Consider the following 26,086-nt stretch of genomic DNA (forward strand, 5'->3'; position numbering starts at 1 on the left):
GCCAGTGTGGAATACTGTTACTCTGATTTATTTTGATCAGTATATGACAGTTGTACATAAATAATTTACTAGTTACTAGTCTAGTCTGAATTTTATAGATAAATTTGATGTGCTAGTAAAATCCAATGGATGTTTTTGTGTTTCTTAACAGAAAGATTTTTTTCATTCTGAACCAAACATAGAATATGCAACATATAATTTTATTTTGTTTTATTTAAATGTTATTAGCTTTTATCTTTTATACTCTTCAAACCATAACACAAAAACTTGGTTTGTGAGAAATTACACATAAAGCTGAATTTTACTAAACCAAATATCAAGAATGCAAAAATTATGCTAACTTACTAGAAAAGCATGGCTTTGCATACAGATTTTGAAAGTGGAATCTGAATGCCTAATACTTATTTTGTATGAAAGTGTTACTTCCTTTATATCAAGTTATGCCATATACATTTAAATCTGTTTGCTGTTTTTAATGTTTGCTATTTTGAAAATTCAGTTATTCTCTTTGCACTCCTTTGTTATTCTGTGACCATCTGCCCCTTTGTATTTCTGTAATGCCTCTTGTACTCTGCATGTTTGATGTATTTAGATACTGTAAAATGGATAAGAATGATGATTTGGCAGATCTTTTGTTTTACATCTAGCTCTTTCTGAAGGTGAGTATTTCCTGGTGATCCATGTCAGTCTTGCCTGCAGAAGGTGATATTCTTAAAAACTACAGTTCCTATTTTTAATATCAGCCGTGTAAATGAATAGAAACAATGTGTGTATGGAATCTGCATGTGGTAAATATTGTAATTTCTGCATGGAAGCTGACTGTGGAGATTTTTTTCCTAAGTAATTCCCTTGAATAACAAGGATGGAGAGAATTCATAGGCTTGAGTTAATTCAGCTTTTTCAAAAAACTCTAAAAACTTTTTACTCTGCATGAGACACTAGAAGTATTCACATTACTGTAAAAGTGAATTCTCTGAAGGCATGAAGTACCAGGCACAGAAACTGGGAGCTCAGGACAAGCCTCCTCCAGATATTCCAGAGCAAAAGTCCAGAGCATATCATGGCTATTGGTGCAAAAGAGTGAGCTGAAATAGAAAGTTGGGAATTATAAGGTTAAGGTTATTAGAAAGTTAAATAAAGATCAGGATGGACATACTCATCTATCCTGAGAAAAGTTACAATAATTAAAAAAAAAAAAGAAGTTTAAATAGGCATGTTAGTAATTCAGCATGTGTTAAACTGGTTTGCTATGAACAGAAGAAATAAATTATGAAACTTCAAAACTTGTTTATCAAGAAGCATGGCTTTTAATGATGCATGATAATCTATTTCTGAAGATAGTCCTTATCATTAGGAGATGGGTTCTGCTGATGGCATTTTCTGCTCAAGGCATTAGTATTTCTTTGGATAGGCATGGGAACAAATAAAACCTTTCAAACACAATTTAATATATCTATAAGTTGAATCTATTGTCTTGCAAAAGGGCACCAACATATCCTTACATCTTCCTACTTGTAGGTTACTAAGTGAATGTTAATTTTTCACATTTCTTTCCCCCAGTAATATTTGCAATGTAAGTACATGGTGATTCTAAAAGCTCAGGGTGTGTACACATCCACCCCATCTCCCAGCCATATCTGTCAATGTCATAAAATATGTTGGTGTAGATAAGCTTATACACCTAACTACAATATATATGGAAAAATCATAGAAAAAGACATTTGAATAATGATGCAGCAAATAGAAAATGGTAGTAAACTGTCATCCTTAGCCTTTCAACAAAAGTAAAAGGGGCTGGTTTTGACAGTGTTCCTTTTTACAGCAATGGAAGGCCTAGTGAAAAATATAAATAAAAATTATTGCTGCAAATTTAATTCCTTTCCAAAGATAAACTGAATATACATTAAAAACAAGGGAAGGGACTCCAGCTGTAGATCTCAGGAAGTTATAAGTTGAAACAAGCTCATTTAATTTCAGAGTCCTGATGAAAGTAAAACTCACGCAAAGAAAAAACAAGGAAATGTTATATTTTATCAATCACTTTAATATACTACAAATAATTTATCAGCAAATACTTTCAGCTGTATATAGCAGTAAATAACTGATTGCTTTAAACAGAAATCACTAAAGTCAGTGTGAACTGTTCTGTACTCTTGAATAAGAACTTGGACAGAACTGATTTTATTTCAGTTCTGTCTGAACTCCCACACCAAGATTTTTTAGGGTAATTATTCCAGTGTTCAGTCTGTGAATTGTTTTTTCCCTAGAAGAAGGGGTGACAATGATATGCACAAATCTCCTGTTATTAAAGATGTGATGTTACTTAACCTTTTTTTTATGTCTCTCCACATCTGTTACACTTTACACCCAGCTGTGAGCTGCTGTCCATGCTTAGCTGTACACTTGAAGTAGTTTCAGTTTTCTGACTCGATTCTGCTAATTTGTTGGTTGGTATGGTTACCACTGTGTGAAACCTCTCCTGCAAGTGGGGTGGCCAGCACTGTACTCCTGTGAGTGCATTTTTGTTATTGTGTGACTGTTCTCTGAGAATAAATGAGTCTGGGATGTCTGGTTGGCAGTTCTAGATATAGAATTAGCTTAACACTTTCCACATACCAGACCCTGTGTGCAGTGAGCTCTGTCTGTAGGAGATTCACTCTCCCTCCCACTGCATTTGCAGTGACACAAAAGGGCAGGAATATGGCTAAGGAAGGATTTGTGTCCTGGTTTATGCTTTGATATCAAAAGCACCCCTTTGTTTCATATCAATACCTAGAGATGCACAGGAGTTTCAGCAACACTCAAAGGAAGCTGGGTGGGCCCCCTGATGAAATAAATGTGCCTGGCCTTTAGCATGGGAAAGATTTCAGCTGGTAGGAGGCTGGTATAGGTGTCTCTAGTTGCTATATCTGTGAATATACAGAGAGAAGGGAGAGTATACCAAAAGCATTTCAACAAATTGCCTTAGGATTTTGGTTAATATGACTCTGCCTGTAATTGAAGGTGTGAGAACCAGGGAGATGTAATTGAGTCCCAGCAGGCACTCCCTGCTTCCACTTCCACCTTGTTGCATCAAGCATCCATTCCCAACTGATGCATACCAGCAGGGGTTATTTCACTCTGCTGAAGAAAGAAAAATCTGGCATGATTACCCCAGACTATTGAAGCATGAATTCAAGCCCTGCATTTTATATGCTTCTGCCTCAACAACCATTGATGATGATGGGGTTGTGCCTGAGCAGAGAAATGAGATCATCTTTCTGCTAGGAGACAAGGAATTTTTGGGCAACAGAAATAAACCCTGAATTTTATATAGTAGGTTAGTTATCACTAAAAGTAAATGAGATTATGTAAATTAATCTCTATCAAATGCTTTATTTTGCAAATGATTTTTCTATTGTGCTGCAGATGCAGCACCCCCTGCCCAAAATACTTTCAAATATCAGATCCAGGTCATTTTATCAAACCAGACTGAAATGCATGTTTCAAAGTTAGCTCTTAGCACAGGCATTTGCTAAACCAAATATTTACAGAGCTTAAGTCCACTTACTGCAATTAATGTGCAGTTTCTTGAGCCTGTCAGCTTCAGAGGCTGCTGGCCTGAGTGCTGGGTTGATGACAGGGAGGCCAGTTCAGGCCACCAGTCTGACCACGTCAGTCCCTATGCTGCCTACGGAGATGAAAGCTTTTCTTTTCCTGGACCCACTCCACACTCTACCCTTCCCACTCCACACAAAAGCTGCACAAGCAGCTGTCACAGTCCTCCTTCCAGGAGACCAGCCAATGTCCATGAAAGCTCTGGAAGCTGAGATGTAGCGTGGTAGGGATTTGCCATGACTTCTTTGCACCTCTGCCTTGTTTTCAAAGCAGTGCTCAAATCTTTATTGTGTTTTCTATGTCACTGTGCTAATCTGCAGTGTCAAGACTTTGACCAAAATGCCAGGGAATTTGTCAATCAGTGGTTTCTTTCTGCTTTATCTGCATTTGACAGAGAATTTTCCAAAGAAAGAGAGAAAGCCAAGGCCCGAGGGGACTTTCAGAAGCTGCGTGAAAAACAACAGCTTGAGGAAGATCTGAAGGGATATTTAGACTGGATTACCCAGGCAGAAGACATTGACCCCGAGAATGATGAGGAGGCTGATGAGGAAGGCAAGAGGAACAGTATGTATTCCTTCCTTCTACTTTGTGGGGACAGCCTGACTCCTCCTGGGGGGGTTACACTGCAGCCTGTCCAGTGCTTTCCCCTTCCCAGTTTGCAGAAGTGTTGGGTAGCAGAGCAATGGTCTGTTGATGTGGAGATGCTGAGTCATGGAAGATAATTGGGAATTTTACAACAAAATTCTGCTTGAGGTGTCCATGTATAAATCACTGTCTGCATTCAGTCACTACTGAGACTTATAAACTTCACTTTGTGTTCTGGAAAGAGTTAGTGCAGAGAAGCCATGTGCCACTAAATGTCATAGTAAATTCTTAGAATGTGTTTTCCTGTGGGTGCATGCATGGGAAATAATAACGGTATAAAGAGCTTAAAAATATGGCCAAAGCTACAGTCAGAGCTACAAGTATTACCTTGTGCTAATACTGAGGATTTTTTGTTGTTGTTGAAGTAGAAAAACGACATTCTGGGTCTTTCTTTTTGATATTCAGAGTGCAATATAAAATGTTTTTTACTGCTTGTGTTAACTGCAATAAATGAAATCTTGTAGGATTTTCACTTGACACTAAGAAGTATAACTTATGATGTATTTATTTGACAATAGTACATTATAAACAGGTAATTTATTCTGTAGTGACCCTCTTATGCTTCTAACCCAAGTCCTAAGGTATAAGAAAAAGTTAATTTCATGATACTATAAAACCTATTAAAGTTATAATTGATTTCTATATATCTGAAAATTCTGGTAACAGCAGTATTTTAATGCCATAATTTAGCAGGGGTTATTTTAGTCTCTTTTTCTTGTTTGCAGAACAGTAGTTAAAATTTTCATGAGAATTTTTAGAGCGATATATAAATAAGAATAGATTCAGGGTGTGGTTTCTGATTTAACACTAAGTCTAAGATTAAAGTCTAAATTTCAGAATATATTCTAATGCTACTTAGCACCTTGTTATTAATGTTCCACTCTGAAAAGTCATGGTACATGTTAATTTAGATACCATAGAGTGTTTACAAGGGTAAATAAAAGACAACTCAGAATAGCATTTTCTATGTTCAAAGGATGCATTATTACCATTGCTTTTCTTCTAGTGTTGCTAATTTATTGTGAACTGTTCTTTTGAGTCACAATATTTTCAGGTACAGTAAATGTCAAAAATTATATGGTTTGATATTGAATTATCTGGTTTTAAACTTATCTCTGTATTGCAGAGATAGTAGTAGTTTTTCAAAATCTTTGCATTTCAGAATTTTTTTAGTCCTCCAGTTCATAATGAAAGCAGAGCATGGGAGTATGGAACTGTGTTACTGACTGGAAGGACACTGATTTTATGAGAGGCTGAAAGGCAACCTGTGGGTTGGTGTTGATTCCAGCATCAATGGAAAGGAATAATTTGTCTATTGGAAAATGTGTTGCACAAATAGATTTTTTTCCTAGAACAGAGCAAAAAGTCTGAGTTTGCTATACTTAGTTATTGCTACTAATGTGAGAAATAAACTGTGGGTTTGAGTACCAGTATAAAATCCTAAGTCTGAGATGTAAAAGATGGCACATTTTATGGAGTAAATACACTTTGTACAAGGCTGCTGTGTAGAATTGCAGGTGATGCTGAGCTCACATAGAGTGTTGGGTGACTGGACTGTTAGCTGTGGTGCCAATGGACTGGGTTTGCAGGTGAAATCTCAAGAACCTTTTTTGTCCTGTTCAAACTTGATGTTTGTTAATAGGCTGCAAAAAACCTTATTTGCTCTGGCATTCCTTGAAGAGCTTTGAGGTCATACAGATAAAAAAATACTTTGCATAGCTACTGAGTTTGAAACAACCTTTAAGTCTAAACTGTTAATTTAGGCATATTTTTGGGCTAAGCTGAAGGTTGTAGAAGACTTGCAGAGTGAAAATAGAAGTAAATTAATTAAAAGTGCTTTAAGAGAAGTCCCAAGAATTTAATTTCAGGCAGACATACATGCTTTTATGTGGAAATTTCCAGTGAATAGGCAATCTCCTAGCAGTCCTGGATTTATGTACATGTCCCTAGATCTGTGGCTTGGTATTTAATTTTTAGTATCAACTGCGACAGCCTGTAAAGGAGGAAGGGTTGCTGAGTTGTTCTACCTCCTTGCCTTTTTAGATATTATTAGGAAATAAATTTAGTTGAAGTATATTGGTGATGTTTTCACTTGAGCCATCTTGCAAGCATGAAGTAAAGCTGGGTCCCAAGATTGTCAGAATAATAATTTTCAGGCTTCTGGGCAAGTATACCCCTGCTTTGAATATCTAAACCTCTGGGTGATCCAGATTACTGCTGGTTTATGGTGCTGGAAGATCACTATGGTGCTCTTCAATGATGTAGAAGAGCTCTGAGTTTAGGATACAGATGATCTCTGTGGCAGGCAAAGACAGAGATTTCAAAGATGGTTAAGCCAGTGTTTAATAGTTTCTCATGTAATTGTTTAAAATTGCAGTTGCAGTAGATGCAATGTATTGAAATGCCCCAACAGCGCTTGAAAATTCCTAATCAGAGAAGTCATTGAGTCAGTTATTTATGAGTCCTCTGCAGTTGTGCATCTCTGCTGCTGATAAATGGACAGGTATTCAATGCTGTTAAATAACAAAATACCTTTTAATTACTAGAATTATAAACATGCCTTTAGTGAAAGTTGGAAGTCTTTGTTATGAACCAATAGCTGATTATCCTGAAGCCAATGATAAAACTTCCATTGCCTTCAAAGCACTGCAAATTTAGCTCAAAATGCGAGGATCCATGAGAGGTGAGGGGTTTAGCTGTGATCAGTTGTGCTGCTGGTGATTTCAGTTTGTTCTGCCTAACCTTGCCTGTGTTGTGTGTACGGACACGTTTTTGTTTTTTGCGTTGCGACTGCTGCCACCTCCCGCGTCACTGCTGGGATTACATGTGCTTCCCCAGGGCTTACACTGGCTGACTTAATGGAAGACAAGAAGAAAAGCAGACTTAGCTGCTTTGGCCGTTCTTCCAATAAACATGGTAAACGTGTTCGGATTTGCAGTTGAACTTTTCCTTTGTGCCAGTACTGCATTGGATGTGGGAGCTTTCGGGAGCACAGATTGTTTGCATTTCTATAGCCAAGGCTCAGCCCTCTGTAGCATGGAGCTCCTTGTGCATGCAGACCTTCCTGCTGGTTGAAGTGCATGTTTGAAACTGAGCTGCTGCTCTGCCTCCCTAAAGCAGAGTGTCTCATCCATTCAGATTTCCACTGAAGTGTCTTTGTCTGTGTCTGCTCTTGAAGAATAGGTTTTCTTTTTCAGAAGTCAGGTAAACTAGATCAAAAGTGTATTTTAAATTTCAGTGTGAAGAAAGCAATAGAAGTATTTTACAAGTTTTAGAATGCATCATAGTGTAAGCTTAGAACAGCATGATGGTAATTACTATTTACTTTTGATGCTTATGATGTAGACTCTAACAAAACACAACAAGCTTTTACTGTGTCTCCTTTTGTTATTGATTCTTTTGTTTCTGTAATTTGTTTTATTCACTTTTCCACACCCACACTGGAGATGGACAGGAAGTTTAGAGTGTGATAGTTATGTTCAAATTTGCCTCTTTTAGTACTGGCAAATGTCCTGTTTCAACATGAGCACAGTTGCAATACTTAGGAGATTTAGTTTTAATCCTATCTGCAGCTAAGTTATTTGACCAACTGGCTTTCTTGCCATCCAAAAAATCTCTGTTGTGGTCCAGACTGAGTCTGAAAACTCTTATCCAGTCACTTTAGAGAATGCAGAATTCTAAGTCAGAAATTGCTGGGATCTGACAGACTCATCTTCTACATACACTGAGTCTGCTTGAAATCGTGCACCCGTTACATGAATTGTCTGATAGCTCACTCAGCTCTACCTGCTGAAATAGTTTTCCATGAAAATGGTGAGGAGACAGTTGCAACTTTGAACTTTGTGTTTCATATACTTTGTATAGTTTGGACTATGCATTTCAACACGTTGAAGGAGCAGGCTCAGGCTCTGATGTCTGTCAGGAAGCAGCCTGGCTCTGGCTGAGCCTGCTGTCACCTGCTGGCAGTGGCTGCTGTGTCACAACTGGTGCCTCACCTTGCAAGTCAAAAGCATCCCAAACTTATGGGCACAGGCTTGGATTCTTCTGCCTTGCAGGGCAGGTGCACCTTTTGTGAGCAGGGTTTTTCCAAAGCAAAAATTAATGACCTGAGTTTATTTCTTCATCAGTTCATGAGATGATTATGCTGACCTGAGGAGTTGAAGTTTTGACTGTCTCTGGATTAGAAACACCGCACTAAGTATTTTTCTTTGCATTCCTTCTACCTGAATTTGCATTAGAAGCAACATGTGTGTAGAGTATGCAACATTCCCAAGGTTCACAGTGTCATCCTTCAGGCTTTAACTGATTGGTTCAGTAATGCTACTGTAACAAAACCTGATTAATTTGCTCTCCTTCCGCTGCTATGCAGCCAACCTTATATTGCTTTTCCATGGGCTGCCTATAAAAAGAGAAAGCCCATAAGAATGATATACAACAGCATTAAATCTGCACTATGAAAAAAGATATCTTGCTACACTATCATGGAGAATATCTTCCAAACAGACTCTCCATAAACTGAATTTACCCCGAGAAGCTTCACAGTCAGAAGAGATAGTGTCACCTCTTTCTGAAGTGTTTTCTGGGCATACAGCAGACTTAGGAAAATTTGAGATAAATTTGCTATGATAAAGTTGTCACTTTGGGGATTTTTTTCCCCCTGTTTCCCTACCCTCTGACTACCTCAAGAATTTGGTAAAAAGGATTCAGAAAATTCAGGTACTAATTTGAGAAAGAATTGGGAAAATTTTGGAGGTCAAGGAATTGGTTGGCTGTTACTAGCAAAGAGAAGATGTAATTTTTTGTAAAACAGATGTAGGATTTTGCAAGTTTAAAATAATGCCAAGATTCTCTGCAGTAGCCAATACTGATGAGCTGTGCAGATCACTCCACTTCTGCAGCACTTTTCCCTCAGCACATGTAACCACAAGGCTGCCCAACATGCACCAGTGTGAAAAATGACATCAGCCTATGGATTGAAAATGTACAGTTGAAGTTGAAACAGGTTAAAATTTTAATCATTTACATTAGAGAGGAAAGCTTTTCTAACAATAATACTTGACACCACAGTTCAGTAATTCAGGTTGTGATTTAGCTTCTGGATTCTGCAGTGACACTGAATTGTTGGATTTCAGGATTCTGGAATTTATTTCTTGTAACTCTACCTGGTGAGAGCACATCACTGCTGATAGACAGTGGCTTTCTCTTCAGTGTGCATTAGTTATGTTACATGCTGGAGTGGAGTTTGAAATCCCTGCTCCAAAGTCTGAAAATTCCATAGAGCACCTTGTGAATACAGTGGATTGCTTTTCTTGTGTTATATTGTTATCCACAGAAGCAAAATGTAGTAGTTGATGCATTTGACCTTTTTTCTATCCACTCAGGAAAGTATTAAGCTGCATGCTGTATGGGTTGCTTATATTGTCTAATGCAAGCATTCTTTTGTTTGAAACCAGTTAGCTTAATTGAAGAGATTATTAGATCTAGAAATCTAGATAGTCTTGCCAGTAAAATAAGGGCAAAAGGTGAACAAAGAAAAAAGATTTGGCATCTTCTTTTCAATGCTGAAGTGCCAGTACAGATCTCAGAGCTGACCCTGCTGAGATCAGTCTCTCAAAAGTCTCTCAAAATTGTGTGCTGTGTTTGCCTCATGGACACCACCTGCCCTTATGGAGCTGTGGCCATGGAATTGAGACCTGGCAGGCTGCTTGCATTAGCAGAGTGGATGTGGACATGCAGTGCTGCTGTTTTCTTCTGGCTAAAAACCTGATGACTTGCTGGCATTGCTGGAGCTGGACTTCCACATGGTGCCTTTCTCAGTACTTCTGTCAAGTTTCAATTTTGACATATAAATTACAGTGTAATTTACAGCTGAGTTGCTAATGTCAATTGGTTCTCTTTTTTCCCCTCTTCTGTTTGTAATACAGCACCTGCAAGTCACTGGTAGAGATGGAGCAAAGCCCTGTGGTGTCTGAAACACAGTAACATACTGATGAATTTAATAATCAGCAGAACTGATACTCACTTCAATAGGGACAAAGATATTTTTGCTTTGTTTTTCTTCACATAATCCTGTTCAAAATTTCTTACTGGTATTTCTTACTGTGGGCTAACACATAAAATCAGGATAATCTTGAGTTAAAATTACAATACTTCACTTTTCACATGCATTTGCATTACCTTCATTAAATGTAGATTTTTGTCACACAGTGGAGTAACACTTTATGAAGAACTAGATTCTAGGTGCTTTTTTTTTCAGGAGAAGGAAGGGTTGATAAATTTGAAATACAAGTGTGGGACACATTACACATATGCAATAATCATGGAAGTAGGCCTAGCTGTGTTTTCCTGGCAGCTCTTAATAGTGTGTGAAACAAGACTTCACTCTTATTTTGCAGTTGCCCATCTTGAGTGCTGAAATGCTCATCATTAGGTGACTATAATGCTGTGTTTTCGACCATCGGTCAAGTCACCTGCCACAAGGCAACTGGTTCAGTTCTTTACCAGAGAGGGAAAGTCTGTATATTATTTCAAAAGTCATTGGCATTTTAAAATAAAATTCTTATTTCTGAAGTCCTGGACTATGTTTGAAATAATGGAGTGTTTTTTTCAATTTAACCATTTGAAATTTTAATAGTTGAATTTGAACATTAAAGATTTTTTTCTCTCTGTTTTTAAGTGAAATTCCTTTTTAACCCCTACTGTAAGCTGTGAAGTTCTTACAGTACTAGCAAAATTCATTATTTTAAAACTGATTTATAAAGAGAAGCATGATCTTAGAATTGAGACACTTGCAGGTGCTAACCAGAGACTTGTAATATATAAACCTATTACAGTAATATTTTAAAAGAATAATCAGAACAGAAGAACCTGGTGAAAGAAGGTTTTGCTGTGCTTACTGCCTGAAGTGCTTTGTTTATTCAAACAGCTGCATGGACATTTTAGATCTTTCTTTGTTATGCCACTCTGTTTAACATTTCATCTAACAGTGACTTGCTTGTGGGGACAGATTCTCAGCTGTTGCAAACAGTAGCTGAGCACCTGGTCTGCCCAGAGCTGTCAGTCTCCAGCTTGGATGGGATTGATGGGCACAGAAACCAAACCAGCACTTCCCACTCCCTCTGTCTTCATGTCAGTGTTGAGGCAATATAGAGGCTGTGCAGAGACTGTTTCTAACAGTTATCACTTTGTATCTGATTTGTGCACAAATCAGAAAATTCAGGGTCTGATTCTTAAAGCTCATGATCCTTTAGGCTACCAAAATACTGAGATTTCCCTATCAGAAGTTGGCAGTGTGACCCCTTTGCTCTCAGTACTCTTCAGTCCACAGACATTGGCTTAAAGCCTTCCCAACAAATCAAAGCAAACAAAATAACCCAAACAAGAAAACCATGAAAACACTTGAAGGTACACACCAGAATATCTTTAGAATGCTCTGTTTTTCTTTTGTTCTTGCTGTTTTACAGTAATTTCAATGCATCTTGCACCTCTCTTATGTTTCCTACTTTAAATGGTATTTCTACTGTATAGGCCAGCAACATTAATTTACCTTTTTCTTGTTCCTGAGGTTTTCTTTTCCTGCTTGCTTTGTAGACATGGAAACAATACTCTCCCCTGGGAAGTACTGAGAACTTTGTCTGTTCATATTTTCATAACTCTTTTTGACTTAAGGTGTCCTCCCTCTATATTTCAGTTGATTTGAAGACAAATGGTGTTGACCCAGCTGAAAATGAGTTTTGTCTAAAAAAAACATCAACTACAATTGCTAACCACTCAGTAATTATCCACTATATGTGTAGTAATTCACTCTGTGGCAAATGTAATTGTCCCCTTTTTATTAGCAGTAATTCTCATCATGCTTTGAAGGACCATTCTCCCATTCCCCGTGCTCCTGCCTGCTGCTCACACAGTATTTGCAGGCACATTTGCTTTCTTGCATCTTGCCTCAATAATTCATAATGTCAGTAAAAGCAGAGAGTGGTCAGCATGACCACAGTGTGGTTGTTCCTCCTTTCAGAAGTTTGATGATATTTCTTGGAATCAGCGAGCTTGTTAACAGCACTTCAATTGAAAAGCACCTCCAGAGTGTGAACAGAACATCCTGAAAGTGAAAAGTTACAGAATCTAGCTCAGGTTAATTTCTTGGCTGGGGTTGCATACTCTTTCTACAAACCTTCTCTACTGTACATTCTGCAGTGAATTGTAAGTAATTACCTTGAATCCCTAAAAAGAAGCAAACAAACAAACAAAAAAAAAGTCACCATTCTCTCTGGAATTCTGTGTGCTTCCTTTTGGTGGGAGAGGACGACCGATGAAGTTTGACTTCATCTACCACTCCTCCGCTCTTCCAAGCTCTCAGCAGAGCTGGAGGCACTCTTGGCCAGGCCAGGAGAGGCCAGGTGTGCAGTGCCCTGCCTGGGGCTGCCTCTGAGCAGTGTTGTGTCCCCACAGCGAGCATGCCCACCAGCGAGACCGAGTCGGTGAACACGGAGAACGTCAGCGGGGAGGGGGAGAGCGCGGCGTGCTGCGGGAGCTTGTGGTGAGTGCAGTGGGGTGCTGAGCTCACCCCAGCATCCCAGCACCTCACAGCATCCTCCTTTCCCCTCTGTTTGCTCAGCCAAAAGTGCCTTCAGATAGCCAGGCTTTGTATGGCACTCGCAGGAGTTTGATATTAGACCAATTATTACGGTGTTAGCTAAAGCGCTCCTAAAATTCTCGGGTTAAGATGCAAAGCAACACTCAGCTTGCAGTGGTATTGGGATTTACTGAAAGCTTTTATAAAATATGATTTCTGTCCAAAATTTTAAAAAAAAATGTAAGTTTCTAATTACATGTAAAAAAATTAATTTTCTGGTAAATTCTCTGTGATCTGGAGAATATGTATTTTTAGACAATAACTGAATGTATGAGTATAAACCCATAGTGTTCAGTCTTTATTTGTTCGGATTTTCATGATTTCCAGGCAGCTTCCACATGTTTATTTAAGGTTTATTTACTGAGTTTTAAAGGAGATTTCCTTTCTTTCACTGAGAAAATTTGTTATGCTTTAGAAATGGTATTTCAGAAAATAAATAACAGACAAATTAATTTCAATATTCAGGATTAATTTTGTTAAAAGTTTTTTTATGTATATATAATGCCAATGCAAAATTCTAAAGGAAAATAATTTTTTAATTAATTTTTCTCCAGTCTTAAAAATGTGCTTTTCTTTTCTTCTAGTCAAACCATCTCAAAATCCAAGTTCAGGTCAGTATTTTCCTATTTTAATCACATTCTAAGGTAAATGCAAAATCTTGGTCCAATTCTCCTCACTCTTCTGGGCTGATCCTCGCTCCAGTTTCTGGAATGTTACTCTGCAATGTCAGTGCACTGTGTTTGAGCACAAAGTAAGTCAGGCCATAACTTATCAAGGATATTGTTTTGACCATAATGTCAAAATGCCTTTGGATCAAAATAGAAAATGCTTTTCACTGCAAGCTCACCTACCTGCTGCACTACAAGTCAAAATAGCAGTTTGGGAACATGCCTTTACTTGCATCAATCTAATGGAAAAATGCTGTCATCATTTTTGAATTTTTTTTTAAATTTCTGTAGTCTGTTTATGAATTCCTATGTTATTCATACACATTCACATATGTACCACTTAGCTATGCTTTCTTGTCACTGGTTCCACACATCCTTTTGGGAAAAAAACAAATATCCCCATTGGCTTTAGAAAGCTTGGAGTTATTCAGTTTGAGCCTGCTTGTGAGTCTTAGAAGTAGAGATATCCCACCATTATTATTCTTATCTCATGGACTTCAATGATAGGATGTTCTGTAAGTTTAAAAAAAGTCAGTTTAACCTTCCCCAGGGAGTGAGGCATCATTGTGATGGCCATGGACACAGCCCTTATAGCTGGGGATTGGCAAGATAAGAATGTTCTTGAATGCCATGTTGATTTAGGTCAGGACAGGATATTTTTCCTTTATATGGTTAGAATACCACAAGGCTTGAAACATCTTTGTAGCGATATCTGAAACCAGTGTTAATTTCCATTACTGCAAGTATAAATTTAAGGTGCATAAAGAAAACTTAGTTAATGCTTGAACAGAGTTTCCAGAAGTGAAGCAGAGATATCTAGTTTTATGAGTCCAAAGATATATCCTCACTTGTGAATCCAGCTCACATCTAGATGCAGCCTCAACTCGTCACTCTTATTTATTTCTCAGACATTTGCCCACTGACACATTTTCAGGGCACATCAGTAGAAATCTCCAGGAATTACCAAAGATTTCTAATGTTATAGGGTAGATTTCTGAAAGATGACCTCAGCATTCCTATTCTGTTTAATCCTCCCAGAATTCTCTTTGGGGTTTAACTCAAAGTCTACATTTTTAGACTGAATTGAATTTGAATTCTGAGTTGATTCATTGACTTTTCTTTATCGATATCAAGTGTATGGGGACTAGGAAAGACAGATATATTTCATTACCCAGTGAAATGTTAAATGCAGCTTAATCTAATTATGTCATAGGCAATTGGAGTCTCCAAATGTTGTGGTTTACATTTAGAAATCTATAAGGAAATATAAAAAAAGGAATAACACATTAGCAGTCCCTAATCTGCAACTGGTAATGATTTAGACAGCTATTGAAGTATTATACACATAATTGTGAGAATACACCTGCTCAAACATACACAGTTGCACTTGTTTTGTGCAAAGAAGAAACTCTCCTTAGGTTCATATGTGGTTTCCATATAATAAATTTATTTTTATTTGAACTTTCAGTCGACGCTGGCGTCGCTGGAACCGCTTTAACAGAAGAAAATGTAGGGCTGCAGTAAAATCTGTCACATTTTATTGGCTTGTTATTGTCTTGGTCTTTTTGAACACGTTAACTATCTCATCAGAGCATTACAATCAACCTGACTGGCTGACCCAGATCCAAGGTACAGTCCAAAATTATTTGTCCTGGTTTTGACTATGGATAGTTGAGTTCTATCAGTGGCTGCTTTTTACTTTGCCATTTTGTGGTTTGCTGTCTGAAGGATATTCAGCCCAGCCAGGGGGAGATGAAAGAAATGACTGAACGTGGTCTTTGATTTCCATAGCTGTAACACAGCTTAGTAACGCAGCAGCACAGACCTGGCAATGCTAAATTGTAAATACCTGTACTTTTATCATGAAACTGTGCTTGGAGGATGAGGAGGAAGTGGGAACTGGCAGAGCAGAGCTTGCTGTGGGCTGGTTGCTTGAGCTACAGTGTGGTCTCAAGCTGTGAGCTGAGGAACCGTGAACTGCACAACAGATTGGGAAGATGAATAGTTTATAGCTGGCAGGAAGCTTTACATCCTAACGTAACTTTTGACACTTAAGCATCAACTACAGTCCAACATAAAAAAAGCAATACTTCCTTTTTAGGCAAAAAGCTGCAGACTCATGTAGAAAGTATAGTACTAATATGTTAAAATAAAAATGGAATCTATAAGGCAATTCAGAATCTTTCTTTTCTTTACTATTTTGTTCCAGATATCGCAAATAAAGTTCTCCTGGCTTTATTCACCTGTGAAATGTTAGTAAAGATGTACAGCTTGGGCCTGCAGGCCTATTTTGTTTCTCTCTTTAACCGCTTTGATTGCTTCGTTGTTTGTGGTGGCATTGTTGAAACCATTTTGGTGGAGTTGGAAATTATGTCACCCCTTGGAATTTCAGTGTTTCGCTGTGTTCGTCTCCTGCGTATTTTTAAAGTAACAAGGTAAGATTATCTAATACTGCTAATTCTAAGGATAGCTGAAGAGTGATCAGCAATAGTTTTGTAATACTTCATCATGCACTGCTCTTTTACTGTTTTGTTTGGGGTTCTTTTGGTGTGTGTTAACACACGCATTTTAATTTATAGGCACTGGGCATCCCTGAGCAACTTGGTAGCATCCTTGTTAAACTCAATGAAGTCCATTGCTTCACTGTTGCTTCTGCTTTTCCTCTTCATCATAATCTTCTCGTTGCTTGGAATGCAGCTGTTTGGAGGCAAATTTAATTTTGATGAAACTCAAACAAAACGGAGCACCTTCGATAATTTTCCACAAGCCCTTTTAACTGTATTCCAGGTAACTTTCTTTCATCCTGTATGAGACATTTTACCTTTGATCAACAAAACTGTTTAAGTGATCATGTTGCCTGAAAATAAAATCATGAATACTATTTATTCAGTTTACTTTAAGTAGCATTCTGCTCATTAAATCCAGTACTCTGGTAATTTTGCACCATTTGTACCATTTGTTTCATATCTTCTTTGATCTATCTATGCAACATAGCTGTCATGTTACTTCACAGAGTTAAATCTCCTTTTCCATCAAACACATGACTAGAAAAAGAGGTGGAGTGTTATATTTTTTTAATCAAATTCTTTTCTGTAGCTTCATTAACTGTGTAACATCTCAGCTGTTTTCAAGCAAGAAAAAATAATAAGCCTTTAAAGAGTGCATAGGGGGTCATATCACTACAGCATAAAAATAAACATTAATTTCTTCAGAGACCATTAAAATCTAAATTTTATTAAAATCTTAAGGCAAACTTATCTGCTACTTGGGAAATGGTAGGGACATACTTAGAGTTTGCTTTTCACTTATTTGTGATGCATTTTTGAATTTTGGATATCAATTTGGATACTGGACTTAGGCTATTTGGTTTTGTCCTGCTCACCGTTTCCACATTTGGCTGTACATTATCACAATATTTATTTTCAGCCACAATAGGTGAGATTTAAAAGCTGACCCTGCAAGATTCACCTTGGTGTCAACTTCCTGTTTCTTTGCTGGAAATCTCATCTGGTGGCTGCCTGGAGCAAGCAGAAAATCTTTCAATTTAATTTCAAGAAAGGAAATATTAATGAAAAATTTCCTTAAAGGGAAAAGAGTTCATGTTTGAACTGACATTGCCCCTACAAAAACTTAAGTTAGATTTTCTTCAGATTTTAGGTAGTCTCATTTTCAAAGGGATGGAGTTGTCTTCAGTTTTAGAAGACACTCAGGAGCAACTAATCTGTTGGGTGCTCACCAGCAATGAGAATTAGCTGGTTAAGTTTAGCTCTCCAAAAAAGAATTACAGAAAACAGCATACATTTAATTGTCTTAAACAACCATTTAATTGCTTGGAAGGAGAGTATTATGTGTTTTCTCAGGACTGAGCTGATAATTTTTAAGAAGTTGCTTAGAAATACATGAAGTGCCCCTAAAGCCTGCATTGCAATACTCAGAATTTTTATTGTAGTACAGATTTGTCGCCAGTATTAAAAAAAAAAAAAAAAAAAAAAAAAAAAAAAAAAAAAAAAAAAAAAAAAAATCTAGAAGAAAAAAGAAACCTTAAAACATATACTAACTTGATTTTTAAGTGATGGACATTTTTTGGCATTGCTACATATGTGACCATACTGAAAACCAGGGCTCTTATTTTGACAGGCCAAGATAAAAAAAATCAATAAAATTTAATTGTTATTTTTTTTTATTTTGAAGTTTAGTCATATAAATGTGTAGCACAAAATAAAAGCTGTTAGAGTTAAACCCAGGCTTTCACAGATGTTTGTTTAAATAAGAATTTTAAAACAATGCATATAAAGAACATGGTATTGCTTTATGCATACAGGTTAGCTGTGTTTGTGGTCAGAGGAATGTGTTTATTCACTTTTGATGCTGAGTTACTACTAATCTCCTAATATCTGCTCCTTAGATCCTAACAGGAGAAGACTGGAATGCTGTCATGTACGATGGCATAATGGCATATGGTGGTCCCTCATCTTCAGGCATGATCGTCTGTATATATTTCATTATCCTCTTCATCTGTGGTAACTGTATCCTTTACACTGGCTGGAAACATCTCTGAGTGGGGCTGTGAGCCAGGGACAGGAGCAGAATCGCTCTGGGAGGGGTGAATGGCCACAGGCAACCACTCTCTGCATGTGCTGAGTTCTTTAAATTGACTTTTCCTTGTGCCACATTCCCTGAGGATGGAGAGCCAGTGATCTCCAGGCCACCTCCAGCCACCACCATGGCAGAAAGCAGTAAATGTTTGCTTTCTTCCTTCCTTCCCTGGGAGCACAGCCTTACCCTGCCTGCTGTTTGTGCCCCCTGGCAGTGCAGGGCTGGAGCCTGGGCAGTGGGGCAGCAATGCTCCATCCATCCATCCATCCATCCATCCATCCATCCATCCATCCATCCATCCATCATCAGCCCATCCATCCGTCCATCCATCCGTCATCAGCCCATCCATCCATCCATCCATCCATCCATCATCAGCCCATCCATCCATCCATCCATCCATCCATCCATCCATCCATCCATCCATCCATCCATCATCAGCCCATCCATCCATCCATCCATCCATCCATCCATCCATCCATCCATCATCAGCCCATCCATCCATCCATCCATCCATCCATCCATCCATCCATCCATCCATCCATTCATCATCAGCCCATCCATCCATCCATCCATCCATCCATCCATCCATCCATCCATCCATTCATCATCAGCCCATCCATCCATCCATCCATCCATCCATCCATCCATCCATCCATCCATCCATCCATCCATCCATCCATCCATCCATCCATCCCTCCCTCCCTCCCTCCCCAGTGCTCAGGGCTGCCCCGTGGGCTCTGACTGGGCTGGGAGTGCAGCCAGGGATCCTCTGCAGGGCAGGGACTCTGAGGCAGCTGGGATGAAGTCTGCTGGAACATTCCCCTTCCCTGCCTTCAGTAATCTGGAAACACTTCCTTGGCCCCATGTAGAAACAAACTGCTGCCATTCTCAGAAGTTCATAAGAGGTCAGGAGGTGATGAATGGGAAAACTATTGTATTTTCTGCACTGTATGGTATTTGTATCAGTATTTTTGATTAAATGATACAGATTGAAGAACTGAATTTGATATAGGTTTTGTAGACATGAAAGACAGTGCATTATAAAAATGAATTTTTCAAAATGCCTGAACAGTCTTCATGTATAATAGACAATTTCATAGTTGGGCTTGCTCAGGCAGGCCTGAAGTTAAATTTAATTTATTTAAAAAAATACCTCAAGCATTCTGCTGTTTTAAAATCTGTGACCCTAATGGATCTCTGCTCACTTTACAGCCAGTATCAGTCTGGCCCATTAAATGGGTGTTATTTGCACTACACTCCAGCATCACAAACCTCCACGCTGTAGGTTGGGAACATGTGTTTTATATCTCTCACATTGTCAGTGTTTATGCTGATAATAAACCACACAAGTATGGTAAGGCATAATGTCCTTAAAATGATTTGAAATAGATATCTTGCTAAATGTCTTCTTGGCCATTGCTGTGGATAACTTGGCAGATGCTGAAAGTCTAAATACAGCTCAGAAAGAAGAAGCTGAAGAAAAGGAAAGGAAAAAGAATGCGAGGTAAAATAGATGGGAATGTTGAACCAGCAAGAGAGGGAAGGAGGAGGGTACTGAATTCTTCCATAAGGATTTTTTTATATGAATGTCTTTACCATCTTCAAAACATGCTGGACTCTGGAAAAAAATAGAAGGGTTTGTCTAGACACTGAAATAATAGGCAAACAATATGATTTTTAGATAGAAGTTAGGTAGTAATTGGGGTGAATTAAGAATATAATGATAAACCAGCTGATATTTAAACATTGCAACAATAGGATTTATTGTGCAATTAGCACAAGAATTTATCTGTTGTTGCCAGTGCACAGCTCCCTGTGGAATCAGTTCTCTAAGCCTTATATAGACAAGTAGAAAACCTTCTTTTGAAATCAGTGCAAGCCTGTTGAAGTCAATGAAAGTTGTTTGTATGAGTCCAAGGGCACAGTTTATCCCTCTAGAAAGGAGTAATGATCATGCATTGAATGTTTTAGGGATTAGCCTCTGGAATGATATTCAAAATCATCGTATTTTAAATGGATCATTGCATTCAAATGCAGTAGATTTTATTGCTCTGACACCTGTAGCTGTACAAAATATTGCAAATATTTTATTATAAGTCTTTCAAGTTTTCATGGAATTGGTATAGTTAGTTAAAGTTGTCTGTCTTTACATGGCATGTTTTGTAATTGTTATTGTATTGTTTTATAGAAAAGAGAGTCTGGAAAATAAAAAAAGTGAGAAGCCAGAAGGTGACCAAAAGAAGCCCAAGGACAGTAAGGTGTTTATCCCAAGACTTGTCTCTTTTCTAAGAATCAATTTTACTGGTTTTGCTAGGGAGTACTTTGTATTGTGCATGATACAATTTCTTTTACATCTATCTTTTACTTCTATCATCTCTGCAACTTTTTTTTCCAGGCAAAGGAAAATTAGTTCTGATGCTTTGCATCCTCACAGTATCTTTTAAATCAGAAAACTCCTTTTAGTTCCAGGATATCTTGAGAAGGGAAGATCTTAGAGAACAAAATAGTGAATGTTAGAAAAATGTGATTTTTTTTTTTTCATTATCCCTGTAGGTATTTTGCTTGATAAATCCAATGAGATCAGTGAATGATAAACTCTTAATAGAACGTTCAAATGTTCTTGGTAGCTTTTATCAAAGAGTGTTGGTTCTGTTCTTATTGTGATTTACACAGCCAGAAAAATGTGAATACTAAAGAAAAATAATTTTTGAAAAATAAGTAATAAAATGTTGACTCTCCTATGTTCTCAGAGTTACTCTGCTTCAGAAAACTCACTTCTCTGACTTCAGAGGTTTAATTGGTGTGCTTGCAGTGGACTTTGTACTCTATATTAAAATTTATTTTTCTTCCTGTGCATCCCTTTCTTTGCTGTAGGTGACAATTGGTGAATATGGAGAAGGAGAGGATGAGGATAAAGATCCCTATCCCCCCTGTGATGTACCAGGTATGTGAATTCTAGCTAGAGACACATTTAAGTGTGTTTGCTAAAATATCCTAAACTTGCTCTTGGTGAATCAATTCCTTTGAAGTCAGTGCAGTTGTGCTCTCTTATCAGTGGATAAATGGGCCTGAGTATTTTCTTCTGCAGCTTCCTAGAGAGTACAAGCAGCATTTGAGAGTTAATACTGTGAGCCTCAGGACTGTTTTGGTAACACTATCTGAAATGGGAAAGCAAATTCCAAACTTCTCTCAAACATTTGGCAAAATAGGCCATTCCAGGGCTGATGATGTTTGGTCAATTTTTATTTGGCCCAGTGAACACACTTATCTAAGAATCCGTTTTGCCTGATTGTCTGGATGTGTGTCACAGAAATCTGTCCTGAATTTTGAGCACCCAGTGCCCAGAGCTCAGCACTGAGCTCAGGCATGGATGGGACCAGAGGAGTCCCCAGGTGAGGCTGCTCAGCAAAGCCTCCTAATGCACTCAGGGAACTCAGGCACAACAGCCTGCATGAGAGCTTGTGACAGCATTTGGATGTTCACATATTGGTTTATAGATTTTTGGAGTCATGCCACGAGTATATATTTCATAGAAGCCATGTGTATTCTCATACAAGCTATGCTTTTGTATTGTTATGAACAAAACCTCAATATTTTTAGTTTGTAGTAAAAAGAATGTTTAAATTAAAGTAGGTGAAGATGAAGAAGATGAGGAGGATGAACCAGAGGTACCAGCAGGCCCACGTCCCCGTAGAATATCAGAACTCAACATGAAGGAGAAGATAACCCCAATCCCTGAAGGGAGTGCCTTCTTCATCTTCAGCAGCACCAACCCGTAAATATAATTTTGAAAAATATTGGTTTACACATCAAGGTTCAGCAGTAGAGTAACAGACCTCCTTCCAGGGAGATCAGGAGTAAAAATCTTGTGTCTTCAGCAGAAAACTGATTGGCTTCCCTCCTAAAATTTTCTAATTTACTTGGTAAATGAGAAGAATTTGAAAAATATATTATTTTCCTTCCCACTGTTGAAGATACAAGCATTTTGTACACACAATCTGAGTTCTCACATATCTGGAAAGTACCCTTAAGGTTTATTACCTATGTACTGTTAGTCAGTGGATATACAAGATCTGAACCTCTTCTGCATGAGACAAAATTTCTAGTAACCCTAGTAATCTTTGTGGAGGAAAAAGCAGAAAAAAAGTAGGACAAAGGTTGTATGTATTCCTCTTAGGGTAACAGCATTTCCCAGATTCAAACAAGCATCAAAGATAAAGACAAATTATTTCACAAAATCAAGAACCATAGTAGTTGGATTTTGCTGAGGGAGTGGAATCTTTCACCACTTAGGCTAACTCCAGAGCATTTGGAGTTCTACACTGGTGAAGACAGCAAGCTTGACTAGTCAGTAGAAGTCCTTATTTAATATTTATTTGGCATGGGAGAATGCTGCCTTTCAGTGGGTAAGACCATCAAGTTCAAAAGATGATCAAGATAAAATGTTTTGGATGCAAAATAATTAAGGTTGTTGAGCATTACAATTTGCTTTCAGCTTCAACTAATAATAAGTGTTCTTGGTCTAAAATAGCCAATTTGCTTAACTGAGATACACCACACTCCAATCATCTACTTAATATCATGAGAAAAAATTTTAGCCAAGAACCTTCTGAGTCTTTAGCAGAATTTGGACAACTTCATTGTTAGTTGTGAACCTGATTCTGCCTTTTTGTCAGTTTAATCCCAGATCTGCTCTGTATTTGTGATTACCTTGGGCTCAGTGGCTCTAAGTATATGCACAGTTACACTCCATGTCATGTGGCTAAAGCCTGACAGCTTGGGAGCTTCAACACCCACTTGTCCTGTAATTCTATAAGAAAATCTTCATGGAGATTCTGATTTGAGTTGGGACCTAAGTAGCACACTGAGATCTGCAGCCTAAGCTGCATTTCACAAGATGAATAATTTTGACTTTAGTAAGAATCAAATTGAATTGGGGATCTGGAATGATTTCTTAGTCTTTCTGACCTGTGACTGTACGTGTACAGTGGTACAAGCACTGGAACTTGTGGTGTTCACAACCCAATGGAAACCAACCCCTCCCACATTGCTTTAAGTGCATTCTCACTATGGGGGAATTGAATTTTGAATTTATTTGCATTCTGAAGAATCAGACCTATGGCTTCAGCAGTTTCATTGCTTCTAACTGCTGATGCTCTGTTCCATCAGTGCTGGCAGAGTAACAGAAAACATGTTGTGTATTAACCATCTGCTGAATTCCATGTGCAAAAATGATGTATTTTTGTATCTTCTCCTTAGAATTCGAGTGGGATGCCACAGACTTATCAATCACCACATCTTTACCAATCTCATCCTTGTCTTCATCATGCTGAGCAGTGTTTCCTTAGCAGCAGAAGATCCAATTCGCAGCCACTCTTTCCGAAATAATGTAAGCCCTTCATTTTTATGTCTGGAGATAATTTCCCTCACAGGATACAATCCTTTGGGCCTAGTACCTGGTTTTTAATTTTCATGTTAAAAACATTCCTTCTCCTGTTTAAAGCTTATGCATTTATATTCCTTTTGCTCTAAAAAGCATGTCTTTAAAAACAACTTTATTGATGGAACATTGTCAATATTAGAAGTGTTTATTATTTGCATAATGCTTTTTTCTGTCACTATAAATATATCAAGATAAAATATTCTCAAACTGAATATAATATCTATAATTTTCATATTTATTCCTACTTTGCAGCTGGAGTACCTGATGTGCAATGACTGAATCACTCTTACTGCCTCACAGTATTTGATGCTGATTTAAAAATGCCAGTTAAAATTGTCACTGTTTATCATGTTTGGAACAGAGTCTGATGTGTCCTCTCTTCACTGCCTCTATTATGTGGTCTTGGGGCACCTGGAGTGTCCCTGCCTGTGTTAGTGAGTGTAGGGATTCATGAGGGTGCTGCCTCCTGTCTCGTGTGGCCACTCTGAAGGGTTTGAGTTACCCCCAGGCTGGACTTGAAGATATTTGGATTCCTGATTGGCTGCATCAGAAACTTAACAAATCTCAATTTTTTTCTAAACTCACCTGTAAGAGGAGGATCAGAGCATGCCCAGCTCTTGCCTTGATTCAGAGAAAAATGCCGTTTCAGCCTAGAATGCATTAATTTCAGTAGTGAAATTAATACTCAATAAAGTTGTAGGTTATGTGGGGACTAAACACCTGTGTTCTCCCAGAACAAATTCCTGAATCCCCCATTTTAAGTGCTTAGCTAGTGGAAGACTTAACTGTTGCTCAAAAGCACAATTATTAGACAGAGAAACAAAACTAAATCCAATCCCGTGACTATGGATTTTATTTGTCTTGCTGCCCTTGAAACAGCTGTGTAGCAAAACTCTCATGTTCTTGTGAGTTGTGATTACTTCAGATTAGGTAGGAAATAGCTGAGATGGTGCAACATGGTTCACGGGGACTTTGGGGATGCTGTGACAGAACTTTCAGCCCTCTCCTGTTTTAGATACAAAATGATACAAAAATCTCTTATTTCAGAGATTGTCACAGAGTTAGAGAAACTCTTCTACATCCTGCAGGAAAGCTGGGCCTGCTGAGGCTGCAGAGGTTGTGTCCCTCTAGTTCTTGCTGGTGTTGGTGCAACCTCTGAAAATCTTCTTTTGGCTGTTGGCATTCTCTGAACATTTTTCCAGTAAGTTTAATAAAAAACAGAAAGCTAAAACTTTCTCCAGAGGTAAAAAGAGGCCAAAGCACAAAGACACTCTTCATGCACTATTCAGCAGAGCAGTGTACTTCCCATATCTATAAAGCTGGACCAATGTAATCTTATAAATAAATCACACTAATGGGTAGGAAAAAGAGAGAGCTGGAGGAGAATACTAAAATTGTTATTATAGAAATGGCTTCAAGGGCTGATAATTGTATTTGTAACTAGAGGAGCATTAGGAAAATGTAAGTGTAGAGTGGTGGTAACTGAAAAGATAATTTCTGTTTGGGACACAGACAAACTGTGAGGGATTTCAGGAAGGCATTGCCCTCTTGTTGTAAGTACTCTCACAGCCTGTATGATTTCCTTTTTACTGCCTTGACAGTTCACATTCCTTCCATCAGCCAGGTCGGCAACAGAATGAAAGTTTGCAACTGGAATGCCATTACATATTTAGGTCTAGAGTGAATTGGTTACTGATTAATCTTTGTCATATGGTTTTAATATTTACCTGTTTTTTTTCAGCCACCCCAAGGGACAGAAAGATGGGATATTCAAGGGAATATGGAGGGAAAAATATTTTTTTTTATTTGATCTAGCATGACTAATTTCTTTGTGTGTTGTCTCTTTATTCTATTTCTCCTTCCCACTTGGTTATTTGCTGAACCCCAGGAAAGATGTTTCTGTGCACAGCTGTTGGCTGGGTGGATTGCTGGGTCCTTGAGACTAAACTCAGCCTCCTGCAGTTCACTGGTTTAGGGTTAGTGGTGTGGCCACAGCTCTGGGGGTTCTGAAATACCTGTTCATGTTGACAGCAGTGGTCAATCCCACAGCCACACTACTCTTAGAGATTTCATACCACTGTGCAACTCTTGTGGGGTCTTTCAGATTTTGTACAAATAAATCACTGCTGTATCCTCCCTCTTCAAGGGATTGTGGTGTTGGGTTGACAGGATTAGTTATTCATTAATTTGCTTTGTGGCACTCTAGACAAGCCTATACAGGAACAATATAATGTAGCAGAATTTGGGATGGTCTACACTCCAGAAGCAGCCACTGAACTTTTGTGATGCAGTACTTTGGTGTAAACCACAGACATTATTAATAGGAATTTATTGTTTGTTTAGGATTCTGTATCTCTGCTAAAGGCTGAAGAAAGTATCTGTGAAAGCTGGTAGAGGAAAGTCTGAAATGAAAGAAATTGTTGCCTGTTGGGAACAATTGAGGGGTGAAATGTAATACCTGAGCACAGTGGCATCTGTTAAATTTTTAAGCAAATAAAAATGGTT

General features: G+C 38.1%; 1 protein-coding gene across 1 annotated transcript in view; it reads left to right on the plus strand.

Moving 5' to 3' along the window:
• The window catches only part of CACNA1D (calcium voltage-gated channel subunit alpha1 D), a 165,356-nt gene that overhangs the window by 83,190 nt on the left and 56,080 nt on the right, over nt 1-26,086 (plus strand). Inside the window, exons 9-20 of the mRNA XM_079316836.1 lie at nt 3,992-4,161; nt 12,691-12,778; nt 13,459-13,485; nt 15,011-15,171; nt 15,752-15,977; nt 16,122-16,329; nt 17,948-18,068; nt 19,528-19,642; nt 20,327-20,396; nt 21,013-21,082; nt 21,772-21,913; nt 23,398-23,527. Coding sequence (XP_079172962.1) covers nt 3,992-4,161; nt 12,691-12,778; nt 13,459-13,485; nt 15,011-15,171; nt 15,752-15,977; nt 16,122-16,329; nt 17,948-18,068; nt 19,528-19,642; nt 20,327-20,396; nt 21,013-21,082; nt 21,772-21,913; nt 23,398-23,527 — 1,528 coding nt within the window. The remainder of the gene's footprint in view (nt 1-3,991; nt 4,162-12,690; nt 12,779-13,458; nt 13,486-15,010; nt 15,172-15,751; nt 15,978-16,121; nt 16,330-17,947; nt 18,069-19,527; nt 19,643-20,326; nt 20,397-21,012; nt 21,083-21,771; nt 21,914-23,397; nt 23,528-26,086) is intronic.

This window comes from Erithacus rubecula (genome assembly GCF_903797595.1).
Source record: "Erithacus rubecula genome assembly, chromosome: 13".
Lineage (NCBI taxonomy): Eukaryota > Metazoa > Chordata > Aves > Passeriformes > Muscicapidae > Erithacus > Erithacus rubecula.